The following is a 19,393-nucleotide window of genomic DNA, read 5'->3' on the forward strand; positions in this document are numbered from 1 at the left end:
GACTTTATCTTGTAAATTGAGGTGCACTTAAACTCAAAACTGCTCGCTTCAAATTGTTTGGGATGCACTCTCCTTTAACGAATCCTTATCATCCTATTAACTTCCCAAATTATCTGCCCCAGTTTCACACATTTCGGGCTTCAAATGATCTCAAAATGTCCAAATCTGTACTTATTGCCCTCAAGTGTCCCTATCATCTTCAAAGTTGTTTCATTGCTTCATGACTAAACTAACATTTAAAATCAGGATGAGAACTACGCTTGCATATCATGTCACTAGAATCAACATGAAAAGACTATAAAAGGAAAAGAGAACTAAACAAAAACTTGACTAGAAACAACAGAAAACAGAAAATTGCATTAGACAGACGGTGAAAGGGTTTGAACCACAAAACAAGCAAAATAAACTAGGTTACAACCTGGAACAAACCTAGATAACACTGAATGAGTTACTACGACTAAAGGAACTAGGCAAAATAAAAGGATAGAAGGGTTTGGTCACAAGACAATATCCGGATTACAACCCTGAAACAACCCGGACAATAGAAATGACAACAAAATGAACCACCAGGACTCCTCCCCGGCGAGTAAAGAAAGGAGTGTCTTTCCAATTACTAAGCTCGACATCTTAGCCACTGAGTTCCACATCAATATTATCAAGACCATTACCAACTTCAATATCATTAACTTCAGTCAGCAAGTTCCCAAGGGGATTCCATACTCCCTGTCACTGTCCTTGATCAAAATTATCCCTTCTTGAAGCATTCTTTCTATTTCCCTTTTCAAAGCACGACAATCTTCAATGCTATGACCTTGGACATTAGAGTGGTACATGCACCGTACAGTAGGATCAAAACCTTTTGCATATGGGTCCGGAGTATAGCCGAGGAGCGGCTCAATCAGGCCAGAATGTTTTAACTTTTCAAACAGGCTTGCGTAGGATTCTCCAATTGGCGTGAAACTATTCCTTTGCCTTTGTTCCCCTCCATGCCCCAGTTTCCTAGGGTTGTTGGATGCTCGAAAATGTCGTGAAGGCAAGAGTGCATTATGCGGTGCTGGCGCTCGCCATGAGGAGTGACCTAGTGGTTGGACAGACGACCGGACGTTGTTCGGAGGATAATACTGGGGTGGATTATGTGGAGCTCAGGGATATTCATGGGGTCGTTATTGAGGCTGAAAGCGTTTAGCAGGATTGCCAACTGGATCCTGTCGTTGGCGGGACTCAGCAACATCTTTTCTATCAATCGGGGGACTGACCCGAGCAACTTGTTCGTTCCATCTGAGCCAAAACTCCCTAAAACTTCCCTCGGGTTTCTTTTCCATTTGAGATAGGGAGGAGCAGTCTGGGATAATGTCTACATTGTACTGATAGTGCCGAATAAAATCTTGAGCCATGTCACCCCATGCATGCCACTTACTGATAGCTTGACGAGTAAACCACTCCAAGGCTTCCCCACTCAAACTCTCACTAAAATGTGCCATCAACAATTCATCTTTCCCGCAAACACTTCTCATTTCACTGCAATAACCCCTTAGATGGGCTCCTGGATCTCCACGCCCATCATACAAATCAAACTTTGGCATCTTAAACCCATTAGGCAACTGGACGCCGGGAAACAAGCTCAAGTCTTCTAAGACACGCTCATCTAGCTCCCTATCCCTTGCATGTTTCTTAAAGACTGCTCTAAGATTTTCACCTTCCTGGATATCTCATCTTGCTCCACTGTCTTAGCAGGCTTTTCAGTTTCACCAGGAGGCTCAAAATGAGGAGCGTGAGAGTATGGAACCGAGACCTTGAAAGTTGGTTCAGGAGCACAGTGCTGTTTATCGGGGGTTTTGAACACACTCTCGCTACAGGATCGAGGAAAAGTAGCTGGTGGATGAGCTACAAAAACATGAGTGCTCAAAGGAGCGGGATATGAGGTGGTTTTGGCGGGTGGAGTGTAAAAAGGTTGTGGGGAGATATCCGCAGCAGTGGGAATCTGGATTTGTGACAATGGCAGAACGGTGACAAGGCTTTCAGGGTAGTTAATGGGAAATAATGGTGGAGGACGCCCACTAATCCAGGCTTGGTATATTTCGGCCATCTGACTTTCAACCTTAAGACCTCTTCTTTTAACTAAGATTCTGACCCAACAATCCCCTTAGACGGATCAATAACACCCGTGTCCAAGTCTTTGCTAGCCATGGCTACCTTGCTCTTTGACCTTGTGCTATATGGATGAGCTACTTAAGAACCACAAACCAACCACCCTTCTGCTCAATGAAGATAACAAAAGGAACAAAATGGGGTCATCCTGTTAGCATTAGGGCATTTAACAGCTAAAAATATCATATTGTGTACAATGCACCAAGCAACAAATAACGTTTCTAGAATGACTTCGAGGGTCACAAGGTCACTTGGCATCATCCCAATTTTGTTCATTTCAATCTTCTCTTTTCTTTCTTTTCTAGCACTTCTTGGCTTGCTCATTTTTCTTCCCTTTTTTTTCCTTATTATCACTCTTTTCTTTCCTCTCATTTCTCACATCCCATAATTTCACGTCTCTTTTTTTCTTTTCTTTTTTCCATTTTTTTCTTCTTTTTCTTTTAATTTTAAAATAATTCGATCGAACCTTATGTAGATTGCCTACGTACCATGACGCCGCATGAATCAAATCTTTGCGTAGTTTGGGAAGATCGGGAATAAAGTAAACAAACTAACGTTCTCTTTTTCTTTTCTTTTTTTCTTTTTTTTAATGAATATTCTGATGAGAAAAAAGAAGGAAATCTTTCTTTTGTTTAGACTTAATGTTCTATAATCTAAACTAAACTCAATCTTAAACAAGCGCGCACACACACACACACACACACACACACACATATATATTTTTTTTTGGAACAGATACTCTATGAGAAATTATTAAGGAAAAAATCCTACAAGAGAAACATATTTTTAATTATTTTTTTAGGAAGGAAATCTAAAGAATAGACCAAAGAAAAATATATCCTGAAGAAAGTTTTCGAAACGAGAAATGAAAAAGAAAAAAAAATATTTTTTGGAGCTCAAATTTTGATTACCTAAGGGAGAAACTCTAAAGATAAACAAAAGATAAAGTATGTTTTTTTTATTCTATATACAATGTCCTAAAGTTCTAGTGAAAATAAAAAGAATATATATATTTCCCAAAGAAGAAACTCAAAAGAAAATCTTTTTGGATTTTTGGAATTAATATCTTAAAGAAAACTTCTAAAGAGGTGTTAAAAGAAAATTCTCTCTTTTTTTTGTGTCTTTTTAGTCTTAATATACTAAAGAAAATATAAAAGCAATTTTTATTTTGAGTTCTGGATATTAATTTCCTAAAGGAAAAACCACCTCAAAAGAATTTTTTTTTAAATATCTAGAATTAGTATTCTAAAGAAAACTTCTAACGGAAATATAAAAACGCAAAATCTCTTTTTTTTTTTTTGAATTTCTGATTTATAACACATTTTTTCAAATACAAAATAGGAAGTATAATAACAAAAGACTCAATAAACTTAACTAGCCTATGACAGACTCTAATATCACCTAAAAGACTCGATATTATTGTACAAAACTAGAAGGTAAAAGACAACATAAAAAGAAAAACAGACTCAAAACATAACATAAGAAAAAAAATCTCCTTAAGCAAACTTCTGAATGAGCGATCCTGACTGGACGGTCCTGGGGTGCCTGTCATGCTCAAACTCCGGTAAGTAGACCTACACCTGTATGAGAAAATTAAGACCAAATAAAGTTAAAGACCTAGAACACTATTTGAGACAATAACATTCCCTATTGGATGCATGCAAGACATGATTGATGCTATTTTTGCAAAATGGCTTATGTGGCCAAAAGGTGGCTAGAAGTGCAAAATTTGGCTAAGACCCCACAAAGCCAAGAACCTAAGATTCACTAGGAAGACCGGACCCTATGTGGGTTGCCTACATATCCCGCCCCGAGAGACGAGAATCAGGTTCGCGCAGTTCGGGAAAATTGGATACGGGCGAGAATTAAAAAAATAACTAATTTAGAGAAAATATATTTTTTATCTCTTTTTAAAAAAAAATGATGAAATACGTAAACTCTTTTTGGATTTTCTTTTTTTGGAAAATGATGGGAAAGTGCAAAATCTTTTTGGATTTTTCAAGTTTTCTTTTTCTTAAAAAATGTGAAAGAAAAACATAAGTGGGCCCTACTTGCTTTATTTTTTATACTTCACCCTCTTTTTTTCTCATTTATCCTCAACCATCATTCGTCCGCGAAATGACCCCTTTTACCCTTGAAGACTGCAACATGTAGCACATAAGATGCAACAGGATAGCCTTTTATTTTTTGGGTACCCCTATCCTAGACGGACCCAACTGTAACGACTCGACTGGTCGCTTTGAGCAATTGCGGCCGGTTCGGCAGTTTGAGGTCATGAGCAGCTTCATATTATGTGTATCGACTTGCGTGCGCAGTCGGGGTGTGAAAACAAAAAGCTTTTATGTGATAATATGAGAAATAGAAATTTTTAGAGTTGAAAATTTGGTGAAAATCGGAATATTTGACGTGATTTGGACGACCGGTTGAAAAAATTAGAAAATTTGAGTATCCTTGAGAAAATCATGAGTTTTGAGGTTAAATTCGTAGTTGTTGATGTTATTTTGATGATTTGATTGCACGAGCAAGTCTGTATGATATTTTTAGACTTGCGTGCATGTTTGGTTTGGAGCCCTGAGGGCTTGGGTGAGTTTCGGATAGGTTTAGGCTATGTTGTGCTTGTTTTTTGGATGCTTCATCGTCGTTTCTTCAAGCAAAAAATAATACCACATTGAGCAATGAGACCCAAATTTAGTTTTTATTGAACCATTAGATCCGTATCGAAATTAAGGAGCCATAGGAAAAAGAATCATCGAATTTGGACATCGTATGAGGAAGTTATGCTCATTTTCGTGTCGGGAAAAATTGCTGGTTTCTGGTGTGTTCGCAAATGCGAACTTTTACATCGCATTTGCGATGCCCAGTTCGCAAATGCGAACTTTTTGTCGCAAATGCGACTTCTGCCAGCCCTGATTTGTTTGCAATTTGCGAGGGTTCGCAATTGCGAACTCCTGGTCGCAAATGCGACATCTGAGGCCTGTTAAGTGAGGTTTTTGACGAGATTTTCACCCATTTTTTAATTTTCTCAAACCCTAAACCTCCATGGGCGATTTTCCAAAGACCTAAACTTCTCCAAATCATTGGGTAAGTGTCTCTAATCAATTTCCAACTATATTTTGTGATTATATCTTCGATTTAACATCAAATTCATGAGAATCTAAAGGAAAATTTGGGAAAAATTGTGAAATCTTTCAAAAATGTAAAATGATGATTTGAATGACCAAATGGTATCAGAATTAGATAATTTTTGTATGGGTGAACTCGTAGCGGAATGGGTGTTCGGTTTTTGTAAATTTTGTCGGGTTCCGAGGTGCGGGCTCGAGGAGTTGACTTTTGTTGACTTTTTGCAAATTGTATAAGAATCATAGTTTTGTCATTTAAAATTATTTTCTCTTGCATTGTTTGATATATTCAAGTCGTTTTTGGCTAGATGGAGTCGAGCAATGATGAATTGGTAAAGGAAAAGCTAAATTGAGTATTGAATTGGCCGGATTGAGGTAAGTATCTTGCCTAACCTTCTGTGGGGGACTTCTCCCTTAGGATTTGAGTCTTCTATGCTATTTGTAGTCCGTGCACGCGAGGTGACGAGTGTGTGATCGGACTTATTTGTGGGAAATTTGCCTTTAAGGTTCTTAGGTCCTTATGTTCATTATGTGGGAAGTATTCCATTATGATTGAGTTTCCTAATTGCTTAATTTACCTCTATATGCTCCATACGATGTTGTTAGCTTCCCTCTAACTCTTACTTGTTACTTGGCCTTATTCGCCTTAATTGAAGCGATTGTTCTTCTTATCGTTTGTTATCTCTAAATTGTAAATTACTCTATGACCCGTGTATATATGCTATGTGTCCAAATTGTTGTGGTTGTCGGTGTAGTTATCACATGCATGATATGCCTTGTTGTTTTGTTAAGATTATTGCGCTTCTTGGTTTTTCTGTGATTCTCTTGTTGCCGTGTATTCATACTCTTGGTGGTGGAATTCCTTGTGATTGGGTTGTTGGATTGTTTTTGAGTAATCTTCGTGTTGCTGCTGTGTGTTTATTTTGGGACTACGGGACGGTATCCCGGGAGATCCCCCTGCAACGTTTACTTTTGGACTACGGGACGGTATCCCGGGAGATCCCCCTGCATGTTTACTTTGGGACTACGGATCGTTATTCCGGGAGATCCCCCTGCAATTTTATATTGGAACTACGGGACTGCACCCGGTAGATTCCCCAAGTACTGTGTATTTACATTTGGGACTACGGATCGGTATTCCGGGAGATCCCCCCGCACTATGAGTTGGACTACGAGACGACACCCGGGAGATCCCTTTGTCACGACCCCAGTTCACCCTCCATGAACAGGTCGTGATGGCACCTAGTTCCTACAACTAGGTAAGCCTAACTGTGCGGAAATAACAATTTAACTTGAGGAATAATCAACTAAAACTGAACATATGAAAAATAACAACTGAATATAAGGCCGCCCGGCCTATACAACTCTAAAGATATGCGGAAGTCTACAACTCAATCCCAAAACTCGGAAACTCATGGGAAACACAGGCTAATAGAATTACCATAAGTACTCTCATATCCAGAATATCTACATCAAAAGTATGATAGGATAACAACTCTACAACTAGAATAAAGAAGAAGACTCTTCGGTCTGCGGACGCTGCAGACATACCTCGAAGTCTCCGTGTGTCTCCTCGCCTCAAGGATAGTGCGCCTGAGAAGAGGTACCTGGATCTGCACATGAAAAACATGCGCAGGAAGGGCATGAGTACACCACAGCGGTACTCAGTAAGTGCCAAGCCTAACCTCGGTTGGGTAGTGACGAGGAATGTCAGGGCCCTACTGAGGTAAAATATAATATTAATTAACAGTATGAAAATCTGACAGAAATAATGAGTACAGCAGTGAGAAAAGACAGGCTAACAAAATAATAACAACTACACAAAGAACAAAATGGACACAGAATGACTACAGCTCAATACCAAGAATAACAATGAGGGTCTCTCAGGATACCGTCCTGTAGCCCTTCCTCAACTGTCCAGTGGATCTCCCGGGATACCGTCCCGTAGTCCAACTCATGTGCCAAACCGAAGGATCTCCCGGGATACCGTCCCGTAGTCCAACCATCAATATGCAGGGGGGGGGATCTATCGGGAATCTAACCCGCAGTCCCAAAGTAAAAGTGCAGGAGAATCTACCGGGAATCGAACCCGTAGTCCCAAAGTAACCAAACGGGAGGGGGGGGGGGGGAGCTACCGGAATCCCACATCCGTAGTCCCAATGTAAATGCGCAACCACTGCCAGAAATATACCAAGGAAATGAAGTACAAAATACAACACGGATAGAATTAGCCTAGCATGCTTCACGTAGTACAGTCAAAACAACTCAAGCAATTAGGCAATCAAGTCAACTAAACATGTTTTTCCTAACCTAGCACAAGTTATAATTTCAAGTAGAATAAGGCAAGTGAGAAAGAAACCAAATCTCAATAACTTAAGAAAAAAAAACCGGATTTCCCATCAATCCGCTCAAGTACGCGCCCGTCACCTCACGTACAAGGCACTCAAATATCAAGTAACAATCCTAAGGGGAAAAGTCCCCCGCACAAGGTTAGACAAGCCACTTACCTCGAATCGGCACCAAAATCAACTCGAAATCACACTTTTGCCATGAGTATCCGACTCCAAATGGCCCAAATCTATTCAATTCAATTACATATCGTAAGTAATATTGCAAACAACTGATTCCACTATTAAATTTAAAGCTAAGGCGCGAAAATAGGTAAAATGACCAAAATGCCCCTCAGGCCAACGTCTCGGAATCGAATAATTTTCACATTTTCAGAACCCTCGTACTCTCACGAGTCTAACCATATAAAAATCTCCCAAATCGGAGGTCAAATACCCACTCAAAATCCAAAAGTTAGGTCTAAGAAGTTTTCCCCAAACTATCCAATTTTTGATCCTAAATTCGAATTCTAATGATGGATTTAACTAGATATTGATGGGATACAACTAAATAGGATTAAGAAAACGTTACCCAATGATCTTCTCTTCAAAACCCTCCAAGAATCGCCCTCTCCCGAGCTCTCAATTGATTTATCTATCTTTTGAACTCAACCCTCGAATTTCTTATTTCTGAACAGGGATTACCGCTTCTGCGGACAAGGGACCTCTTCTGCGGTCCCGCTTATGCGGAATCCAAGCCACTTCTGCGGTCTCTTTAAAAATCCGACCTTCCGCTTCTGCGGTTCCCATCTCGCAGAAGCGGGCCCGCTTCTGCGGTTCCTGAGGAGGATGCCCCTACTCGCTTCTGCGGTGACCAAGGCCGCCTCTGCGGCTCCGCTCCTGCGGTTCCCAAGCCGCAGAAGCGAAAAGATACCAGAAGCAGCAGAACTTCTACCTCTCAACTTCCAAAATTCTTCCGTCGCTCATCCGAAACCATCCCGAGGCCCCCGGGACCTCAACCAAAAACACCAATACCACCTAATACCTTATTCAAACTTGTACAAATCCTTAAAACACCTAAAACAACACCGAAAACCCGATTTAATCAATGATTCAAGCCTAAGAACTTCAAATTTCTTCCAAATACGCTTTCGATCAAAAACCTAACCAAAACACGTCCGAATGACCTGAAACTTTGCACACATATCCCAAATGACATGACTGAGCTACTGCAACTTTCGGAATTCCATCCGGCCCTCGGATCAAAAATTCACTATCGAACCGGAAACTTCAAAAATTCAAACTTCGGCATTTTAAGCCTAAATGAGCTACGGACTTCCAAAATACATTCCGAACACGCTCCCAACCCCGAAATCACCCCACGGAGCTAACGGGACCATCGGATTTCCATTCCGAGGTTGTCTTCACACTGTTCCGACTACGGACCATTTTTCCACACTTAAGCTCTTGTTTAGGGACTAAGTGTCCCAAAACTCTCCGAAACTCAACACCGAACGTCCCGGCAAACCAAAATAGCAGAAATGAACTTAGGGGAAGCAGTTAATGGGGGATCGGGGCGTTAATTCTTAAGATGACCGGCCAGGTCGTCACATTCGCCATACGGAGGTCATCACGGTGGGGATAGAATAGCCCAAAAAGTGCTACAATCAGGTTTCTATTGGCCAAATTGTTTAAGGATGCATATGCCTTTGTTAAAAAGTATGACATATGCCAAAGAACCGGAACAATCATGAAGAAGCACGAGATGCCTCTGCAAAATATTCTGGTAGTGGAGCTTTTTGACATTTAGGGGATTGATTTCATGGAACCGCTCCCATACTCTAATGGTCACAGGTACATCTTGGTGGCGGTCGACTATGTTTCTAAGTGGGTGGAGGACATTGCTCTTCCTACTAATGATGCAAAGGTTGTGGTAAGCTTTGTAAAGAAGCGCATCTTCACACGCTTTGGGACTCCAAGAGTGTTGATAAGCGACGGAGGAACTCCCTTCTACAACAAATTGTTGAATAATGTTCTTGCAAAGTATGGAGTTAAGCACAAGGTTTCCACTGCCTATCACCCCCAAGAAGTGGTCAAGTGGAATTTTCAAATAGAGAGGTAAAGCAGAATCTGGAAAAAACAGTAAGTGGAAATAGAAATGACTGGGCTAGAAAGCTAGACGACGCATTATGGGTATATCGAACTACATACAAGACTCCCATAGGTACTTCTCCGTATAAATTAGTTTATGGGAAGGCGTGCCACTTGCACGTCGAGCTTGAACACAAAGCCTATTGGGCAATTAAAAAACTGAATATGGATATGGACTTAGCTGGTGAGAAGAGGATGCTGCAATTCAACGAGATTGATGATTTTCGATTGCACGCATATGAAAATGCCAAATTATATAAAGAAAAGACTAAGAGGTGGCATGACAAGCACATCCAACATCGAGAGTTTGAGCCGGGTCAGGAAGTTCTCTTGTTCAATTCGAGGTTGAAGCTTTTCCTCGGAAAGCTTAAGTCTCGTTGGGCAGGTCCTTTTGTTGTGGTAAGTGTGAGGCGTCATGGAGCTGCGGAACTGCGCGATCCTTCTAAAACTATCCCAGCTTTATAAGCACAAAAAATAGTTATCGAAAGAATAAGTCCGACTCCAAGTGTAGTGATGTTATCATCAAGAAATCTTTCTATCTCTAATGAAAATTCTTCTAGTTCCGCTTCCTGCTCTTCCAATTCAGAAAGGCACTCAGTCGTCAGTCTAGCGACTCTACCGCCCAGCAAGCAACTGAACTCACTAATCAGAGACTGAGACGAACACGAGCTCAGTCATGCCATAAGGAAAAGACAAAGGCAGTACTTTCTTGGTACATGGCTAGAGAATAAAACATAATTGGGGTGGTGACATTGCACGTCACAAGACCTCGGTGGACATGGCCGATGCTTAAAAATGTGTTGAGTCGTGACGCGACGTTAAATCAGGCGCTGATTTGGAGGCAACCCATCTTTACTGTTTTCTTTTAGTTTTATTTTTTCTTATTATTGTTGTAGTATTTATTTTTGTTTTGTAATATTATAAGAATAGGAAGCACAGTCATTAGAAGAGTGCAAAAGCGAGTTAGATGGTGAGAACTAAGTGTGCGGTGCCACACAAAGGACGATGCCTGGGGGAAGTCTGAGTACCTCGTGAGCCGCTATTGCTTCGTCCTTTGGCCTACCAAGGAGTCCCTTTTACCCTCTTGTTAATTATAGTGCGCATTGAGGACATTGAACAATTTTAAGTGTGGGGTTAGGAGATTGTTTGGGTGAGTTTCGGTGCTATTTTAGCTTAATTGTAGTACTCGTTCTTAGTGTAGCATTTTTGTTAAAAAAAAGGAAATATATATATATAATTGGACTTTTCCCGACGATGGATCTCCTAGACAGTTTTCTTGAGGGATTTAAGTCTAAAGAAAAAGGACAAAAAGATTTTCTTTGTAGGTAGTGTAGTAATTCCCGCTTAGTTTTTCTTTGTGCTGTGGTTCTTTTTCAAGGGTTTTGTTTAAACAGGGTGTAGTTAGTTTTATTTTTTTAGAAGTAGGAAACCTTGTGCTATGTTATGAATTGAAGAAATATCTCTTGACTTTGTTATGCCTTGAGAATAGTGAGTACTTTAGTTGTGACGGTTATTCTCAGTTTTTGACTTTTGTATAAGTACCTTAAATTGTATGATCTTAACTTTGCTTAACTTCTTTGACTAGAGTGTCTTGATGAGTCCAATCCTAAGTGAGTTATGTGCCATGTGTGTGTAAGGTTTTGTGTTATTCTATGCATTGCATTTGATGTCTAGAACTTGCCCCGTGTGTTTGCAAAGTGAAATAGTAGTTTTGTTCAGTCTTGGAAGTGATATAGGCGTTTCTTTGTTGAGCCATATATATATTTTACCCGCCTAATTATTATGTATCATAGTTAACCCCTTTGAGCCTATAATCCTGTGTCTTTGGCAACCACATTACAAGCCTTACCCATTTGTTTGAATTAACCACCTATTTGAACCTTTTCACCTCTCTTGAGTACTTGAATTGCTATGAACTTTGTAAAAGTTAAAGTATGGGGTGGTTGGTTTGGCTTTTGAGTGGAACTAATGAAATAAGGAGAAAGGTGCACTGTTTTGAAAAAAAATTAAGAGCAACTTGAATTGAAAAAAAAATAATAGTTGTATTGTTGTGAAAAATATTCTTTGATAGTGGTGACTTTTTGATGTAATTGTGCTTAAAGAAGTGGGGAGTTAATATATATTGATGTGAAGGTGGAGTTATGGTTTGACATAAGTATGGGGTTTAGATGTTAAATTGTATGTATTAAAGTGCTTAGTAAGGTGTAGTCACTCTTATATCTAAATGTATCCTACCCGTCCCACAGCCTACATTACAACCAAATAAAGTTCTACTTGATCCTAGACTGTGGCATATGAATGTTATTTCTAAGAGTGAGTGAATTCTTTCTATCTTGAGTTCCTAAGTGTTCTTAAATTTTATTGTGTGGAACTACTCTCTTTTGTTGTGTGAGGGCACTTGATTCATGAAGGAAAGGTAATTTCAGTGACCTCTATGTTAGAGTAAGTGGGTGAGTTGCGAATAATGCGCGGTACTTGTGAGTCCAATCTTGAGGTGAAGATGTTACACTCTTGTGCTTAGTCTATTTTAAATATTCTTGGTGTGATGAGTTAGGAGAATTGTTTTAAAAGGTCGTGTCTATATAAAGTGTAGTTCGATTGCTCCAGGACGAGAAATGGTTTAAGTGTGGGGTGTTGATGATAGGCTATAATTGCGTATTTTAGTCGCTTATTACACTCTAATTTACTGTACTTTAATTGAGTTTGAGCTTTAATCGCTAGTGTTTTGCACTAAATATGTGTTTTATGTCTCGTAGGAATGATTCCGATCTATGTAGGCGTTATGGAATGAATTCAAGTGATTTGGAGCTTTGAAGTCTGAGCAAAAGCCCAAGGAATTAAGTCGGGATCGTGTTCGGGGATCAACGGATGATAGTTAAGAACGAAAAGAAGAATCGAGCGGGCATACGGTGCATTTTCTAGTAAAATGCACATAATTTTTCGCTCAGAACTCCTTTTGGGCTCCATAATATATCGTTGGAAAGCTATTTGAAAGGGATACAACTTTCATGTTTTGTATTTTCGCAAATTCTCACTACCGAGCCGCACAGTGCGGTGCAGCATGCGCCGCGCCTTTGAAATTCTCCTGCAGTCTGTCAGAATCAGCTCTCTGAACTTCCCCACAAGCACACCGCATAGTGCGGCGCAGAGTGCGGCGCGCCTGTACAAATTTTACAGATCCAGAGTCCTATTTTGCGCAGGAAAAGGTGTTTCGTCTAGGCCTGACCCCACTTGGTATAAATACATATAAAAACGCTATTTTGAGGACTTTTGAGAGACTTTTGACCTAGGGAGAGCACAGAGCCGCCGTGGAGGTCGGGTTTCATCTTTTCTCCTACCAAGCTTACTAACTTTTATGTTTCTTTGTATGATTTGTTGTTTTGCTACCATGTCTATGTGGAGCTAAACTTCACATTCTAGGGTTGTGGTTCTTTCATGACTATTGTTATTCGAATATTGATTTTGATTTCTTGATTTATCGTATTAGTTTATTTCTTCAATCCTGCACTTAGTTATTTAACTGCTTGATCACCAATTTAATACTATCTACGAATCTAGAATAGAACTCGAAATTGGGAATTCTAGATTGCACATAGGATTGAGTGGAGCAAGTTCTTGAACCTGGGCATCGGAGAACGGATTCGCGGTTAGGATAGACATATACCTAATTGCCTTGCTTGGTTGATTTACAGGAATTATAAATGCGTTCTTGTTAGTTCTAATTCCATAGACATATAGGCGTTAGGTTAGCTTGAATAGGCGAGTAAGAACTCGACAGATTCTTATGAGCAATATTAACCCTGTCAACCAATAAACCAGATAAATTAGTTAGTCAATTCAATTGAAGAATACAATAGGAATGTTAGATAGCCCATAACCCTAGATCGTTTTCATCATATTGATAACATAAAAATCTGCTCTTCCTCTGTTCAAAGTTCATTATTTGTTTTTATTTATTATAATTAGTTTAGAATCAAATACTTCTAGTTTTAATTCTTGTTTAGATAGTTAGGATAGTCTAATTTAGTTAATAGTTAATCACAAGTCCTCGTAGGTTCGACATCAGACTTCTAGTCACTTTATTACTTGACGATCACGTATACTTGCATGTGCATTTGGCCGCATATTTATCTTTATAAAGCAGCCGAAAGGTTCAAAATATCACAGAGAACATGCATACATTGTTTACACTCACACAACGAAAGTCTAAAAAGTCAAAGATAATCAGCTATTCAGATATCGACTTTACTAGATACCAATATAGTATATAGTTGGTTGATGAGTTATATCAGGAAGAGTATTAAATAAACACTCATAGTTCGTTTTACCCTCATAGTTGAGTTTATAGAGTAATATGAGGAATCTGATTATGGAATATGACGATAAGATTTTGTCACTTCGCTACGAATTTTGGATGAAATTGAAAAATTATTTCATTTATTTTGTGACTATAAAATAACAGTCGTGTATTCCAATACCAATAGAAGTTTGATAAAGTCAAAGTACATTGACATAAAATTCCTAGATGTTAAAGAAAGAGTCGAAGTGGATAGGTGTCTATAGAACATATTAGTATAAACTCCATGGTTGTGGATCCACTTACTAAGCAACTACTACCTAAGGTCTTCATGAGCATACTGCTCATATGATGTCATGTCATTTAAGGATACTCAGTTTTAGTGGGAATTTATAACCTCTTAAATATTCTTTATAGATACAACTTAAGTTACAGTTTAGGGTTTCAGTTTATGATTTCAGTTTAAGGATACTTGGAGTTATTTCTGCAGAAATAAAGTATTCTGTTTATTTTTTACTCTGACTTATTTTTCAGTTTGACCAATTGGGAATAGGCATGCTTGGATCACATTACATATAATTTTTATTCTACACATTCATACTTGATCTATGTCATTTGGTTGTGTTAGTATTCATGATCACGGAAGGTTTAGCTACGATAAATATAACAAAAGTCGACTTGATCCAATATTGGCATGACTGCTGAATGAAATTGTTTTGAGGTACTTCGGATTATGACAGCTAATATTTTGAGCTTATAAGGTGACATACAATTATAAGGTTATATATATGTATATGTGTGTAATCCAAGTGGGAGATTTTTTGAATTTTTTTATGGACTTTCACATATATTGCATTAAGCATAATTGTATGTTGATCGTTACCATTATAAGGTATTGGCCAAAATTAAAGTGATCTACTAAGTCTTAAAGTTAATTGGGCTCAAAAGACACACTCATAAAACATAGGATCTTATGTGTAGATACCCGAATGTAATTTCTAATTTAATAATGGGTTAAATTAGAAATACATAAATTATGTGAAACTATAATTAGGATTATGGTCCCCAAATTAAACATAGAGTTTTCTTTCTAGTATTCTATCATTGGAAAGAAGATAACGACTTACGTCTTAGTTTAGAAGACCAGTAACGTACAAGACGACAAGTTTCTATCTGTTCTCATGGATTCATGTATATTTCAACATCTAGTTTTACTTTTTTGATAATTTGACATGATAGATCTAGGGAGAAGATGATGGTCGTGTTCATCTTTAAAGTTTTGGTCTACCACATGTGTCTCCATACATGTGTTAATGGTTAGCATAAAAGCTGGACTCGATACATTTGCTAAGGAAAGTCTAATTTTTCCTGATCATCAGATTCATATGTGGGTCAACTCTACGTCTCTATTACCGGAAAAGATGTTTGGGACTATAAACTGAATTCTGCATGTGAAGTAATTTTCACGTTACAAGAAAAGTTGGTTGTCACTGTGGCTACAAATTCGAATAATCAGCTGAATTATTTTTCAAGATCGCGTTGTAATAGTTAGTTCAGTATTCTGCAATAACACAGGAGCAGTCCTAAAATTATTGATTAACTATTTGTCTGCGATTTACAGTTGCATGCTCCATGAAAAAGACTACTGATAGTCTTACAGAACCAAGTATATGAGCTCGTTAGCTAATCAGTAGGGTTGTCCATGGCTAAGTAGTTGATACCAAATCATAGTGGTGGCATGAGAAATCTCAAACAAAAATCATACAACTAAAGGGTGACAACAAAACCTTTCATTACATAATTCATGCATTATTATTCCATACAACAGATAAAGTGACATGATGATGTAAATATTCTTCACTAACGATAGTATATATAACTTAACTCATAGAATAATACAAGGAGTGTATTAAATTATTGCACGAGTAGCTATTCAAGATGCATAATACATAGAAACCAGACACTAAATAAAGCAATATCAAATTATATGCCATGATTATTGCATCTAATACATGTAACAATTCAAACAGATTCGATTTCCGTTGTTGTCATCTCAGTTTCTGAACTTTTATTCTTATTCTTCTGCTTCTTCATTTGTCTGAATTCTCCATAGAAGTATGAGACGAAACCCCAAAGAGAGAGGAAAAGAGAAACGCCCTTTTCACCTGAAAACTTTTCACTAAAGAAAACTATAGCCAATACCTCAGTAACAGGGAGTAAAACTGCTATTATAACCCCTGACATCAAAGCAGAAGAACAATAGATAACTCCAACAGCGCCCACAAAGAAACATTGCCAAAGAACGGCAGTCCATGTTACCACTGTATAATATCTAGCTTCTCCGAGGTTAAATTGTTTTGCCTCCCTTGATATTGCCTGCAAATTTTAGTCAATATTTTAATCCTTGATCTTTATAGAAAATCTCTAAGCCTATAATAAAAATAGTATTCCTTTGTTCCAACTTATGTAGGAAATATCAATATTTGGGGAGTCAAAGAGGTTCTTATTTACATTAGATATAGAATTCAAATATGTAAATTTTATTTTTAAAACATAAAAATTATATTAGTCGCTGATCTTATAAGAGAATCTCTAAAATAAATACAAAAATAAAAAAAGCAGTAGTATCTAAGATTCATTATTTTTATCTACTTCTGACAAAAGCAAATTTAATACAAGTACGAAAAAAAGGTCTCACTCAGCCCAAACCTATGATATTGATATTTTCCAACTTAGAGAAATGTATTCCATGACAAAAGAGTCTCCATCCCTCTAAGTGAGATATGAATAAAATTGGGTGAGCAATATTAAGTTCCTTCATTAAAGTCAACTCGCGACCCACAAGCTTCTGTTCTCTCTCTTGTCATTAGCGTTAGAAAACTTTATTGGAAATAAGATAATTAAGAATAAAGAAAAGGAAAAGGAAAAACACTGCCAAAGAAATTCATAAAAAAAACATATTGAGTTGGTGAACCCCAATATATCACTGAGGAAGTAGTTGATAGATTTGAGGGAATCACAGGATCTAAGAATACCATAAAAGAGCACTATGTTAATATGCATGCCTCAAAACAAATTAAAAGGGAGAGAATTTAGAGATGGCAAACAAAACGGGCAAGTTTAAAGAAAAATGTTACTCTACTCTCTGTTATATTTTATAATACATGATGCGTAATTTAAAAAAGCAATAAATACTTTTTAATTATAGTCTTAAATATGCCATAATTTATACGACTATAAGAGCGCTTATCATTAATATATTAACAGAAAAATGAGAAGTTTAAATTAATTTATTTTTAAACTAAGAAAGATCATTCTTTATAACGAACTAATAAAGAAAACATTGTCACTCTATTAAGAATGGATAAGTATGGGGACGGAAAGGGGTGCGTTAAAAAGATACCTGAAAGTCCTTATTGGCGATCATTCCGATCGTGCAAAAAGCAGTAGCAGCAAAACACATGACCATCTGGATCTCCAATACCAACGTAGCAGTAATAGCTTGTTTTGCCTTCATGTAAATCAACTCAATACTAGGCAAAATGACTCCATAGAAAGCTGCTGCCAGAAGTGTCATTATAAAACCAATAACATAGGCTTTACTTGTCACACCCGCTGGCTTATCACCATTAGATCGAATACCCAATAAAACAGCACCAACTGTTAGTAGAATCACTGCATTAATAGAGTAGGGTGTGAACTTCAGCTTCACTATGAAAAAAGCACCTACTGCTGTGAAGCCAAGTTGAGCAGCAAGAAGAAGTGAAGAGGTTGATACGGGTAGCTTTGACCCGCCCCACGAATAGAGAAAATCATCAATACCAGTGCCAACGCCAAGGACACATGATGCAATGAAAATCTGGGGTGTTATTAAGCAAAGCTTGGCATCAGCACCCTCAGACTTTCGACGATAAAAATATAAGATGGCAAGAGGTATAAGGGTTAGTGGCCATCCACCAGTTTGTAACCAACTGCTAAACCATATTCTTGAACCTCCCCCGACATAATATAGACGCATCATTAGAGGACCACCACAAACACCAACAGCGAGTATTAAACAGTTAATCAGCAGGAGGATTCTCCTCATATTGGTGCTTAGTCCTTTGTCTTCCATATTTTTTTTCTCAAGAGATTTGGATATACTAGCTAGGTTGGAGTTCTGCAGCTCAGGTTGCCGCTGAATGGTTTTTCTCCAAAGACAGAGATTTTTGGACCCTCTTGCAGTGAAGAGATGTGCTTGAGTTGAGCATAGAAGCCTCCTATTTATAGTTGACAAAAATCTTAGTCCATTGCGACAATTGGTTTCACAACTTGGAGTGGCGCCTACTGTAAGGAGGTCACTCTTGAATTGTACTATAGTGAAAAATATAATGCACAGTTGTATACTAGCTAAATATCTATACTGTATAGCTGTGCCATATATTCAGGCTTAATCATGTAATGTTATAAACCAACAACAACAATTACGTCTTGTTGAATAATCATTATTATCCATGTTGATACATGTAATCAATTCTTTCTTTTTTCTGTTTAAGTGAATGTGTATATAATCAAAGTAATTGGAGTGCTTGAGGGCCCAGCTAATCGTCTAAGTACTATTTCTATTGTATGCCCTTTTTCTCCTTACTCTGAGAAGATGACATGGTATAAATCAACTACTACAAATATTGTATAGATAAAAATACCCTCTTCTTGTCCCTTACAGTGAGAAGGTGATAAGGATTAAATCAACAACTACAACTAGATAATAATAATCTTGGAATTTTCCTTTCTAACAGATTAATAACATAAAAATCCCAAAGAATGACGATGCATTTCCCATATATTTTGACATTTCATTCTTGGAAGTGTGCAATGAGTTGCTTGGAGAAACGTGGGTTTTATTAGTTAAATCTGTTTAATAAACAATAAGGAGGGCAGATTTAACTAAGGATTTTGATAGTTGAAAGTTGAAACAGGCCACCCATATATGTCAGCAATTAAAAATCTTCTCTTATAGGTCAAGAACAGCTGCACATATTTATGAGGACAATTACGACGGAAGAGATATTGAAAAACAATACTCACTTCGGCGCTTTGCTAGAATAAATTTCTCCTTTCAGCACTAATGAATAGAGTAGTCCACTTGCTTAAACGAATTGTTCATTTTTCAAATAAATCAACAAGTGACTCTAGCAAGGAAAAGAAAAGGAAGTTTGATTTAAAACTTGAGATTTTTTTTTTTCGAATTAAGTCTAAATTAAATTTTTTGTTTAGTGTGTCATGGTCTAGTTAGCTGTCTTGTTAGACAATTTTTTGGAAAATTAGAAGTGCTTCTATTTCTTTCTTTTAACGAAGGGAATATTCTTATC

At 37.8% G+C, this 19,393-nt stretch overlaps 1 protein-coding gene across 1 annotated transcript; it reads right to left on the bottom strand.

The window, feature by feature from the left end:
* Nucleotides 1-15,804: 15,804 nt before the first annotated feature.
* Nucleotides 15,805-18,296, bottom strand: LOC109205378 (purine permease 1-like). Its single transcript, XM_019368089.1, has 2 exons — nt 17,446-18,296; nt 15,805-16,418 (listed from the first exon to the last, which is right to left on the bottom strand). Exons 1-2 carry the CDS (start codon nt 18,154-18,156, stop codon nt 16,065-16,067), a joined length of 1,065 nt encoding a protein of 354 aa, XP_019223634.1. The 5' UTR covers nt 18,157-18,296; the 3' UTR covers nt 15,805-16,064.
* Between the last annotated feature and the right edge of the window lie 1,097 nt (nt 18,297-19,393).

This window comes from Nicotiana attenuata, unplaced genomic scaffold (assembly GCF_001879085.1).
Source record: "Nicotiana attenuata strain UT unplaced genomic scaffold, NIATTr2, whole genome shotgun sequence".
NCBI lineage: Eukaryota > Viridiplantae > Streptophyta > Magnoliopsida > Solanales > Solanaceae > Nicotiana > Nicotiana attenuata.

Coding starts and splice junctions, on each gene's coding strand:
- LOC109205378 (XM_019368089.1), bottom strand. CDS start 18,156: ATGGAAGACAAAGGACTAAGCACCAATATGAGGAGAATCCTCCTGCTG. Junction 16,419..17,445: donor TCGCCAATAAGGACTTTCAG/GTATCTTTTTAA, acceptor TAAAATTTGCAG/GCAATATCAAGGGAGGCAAA.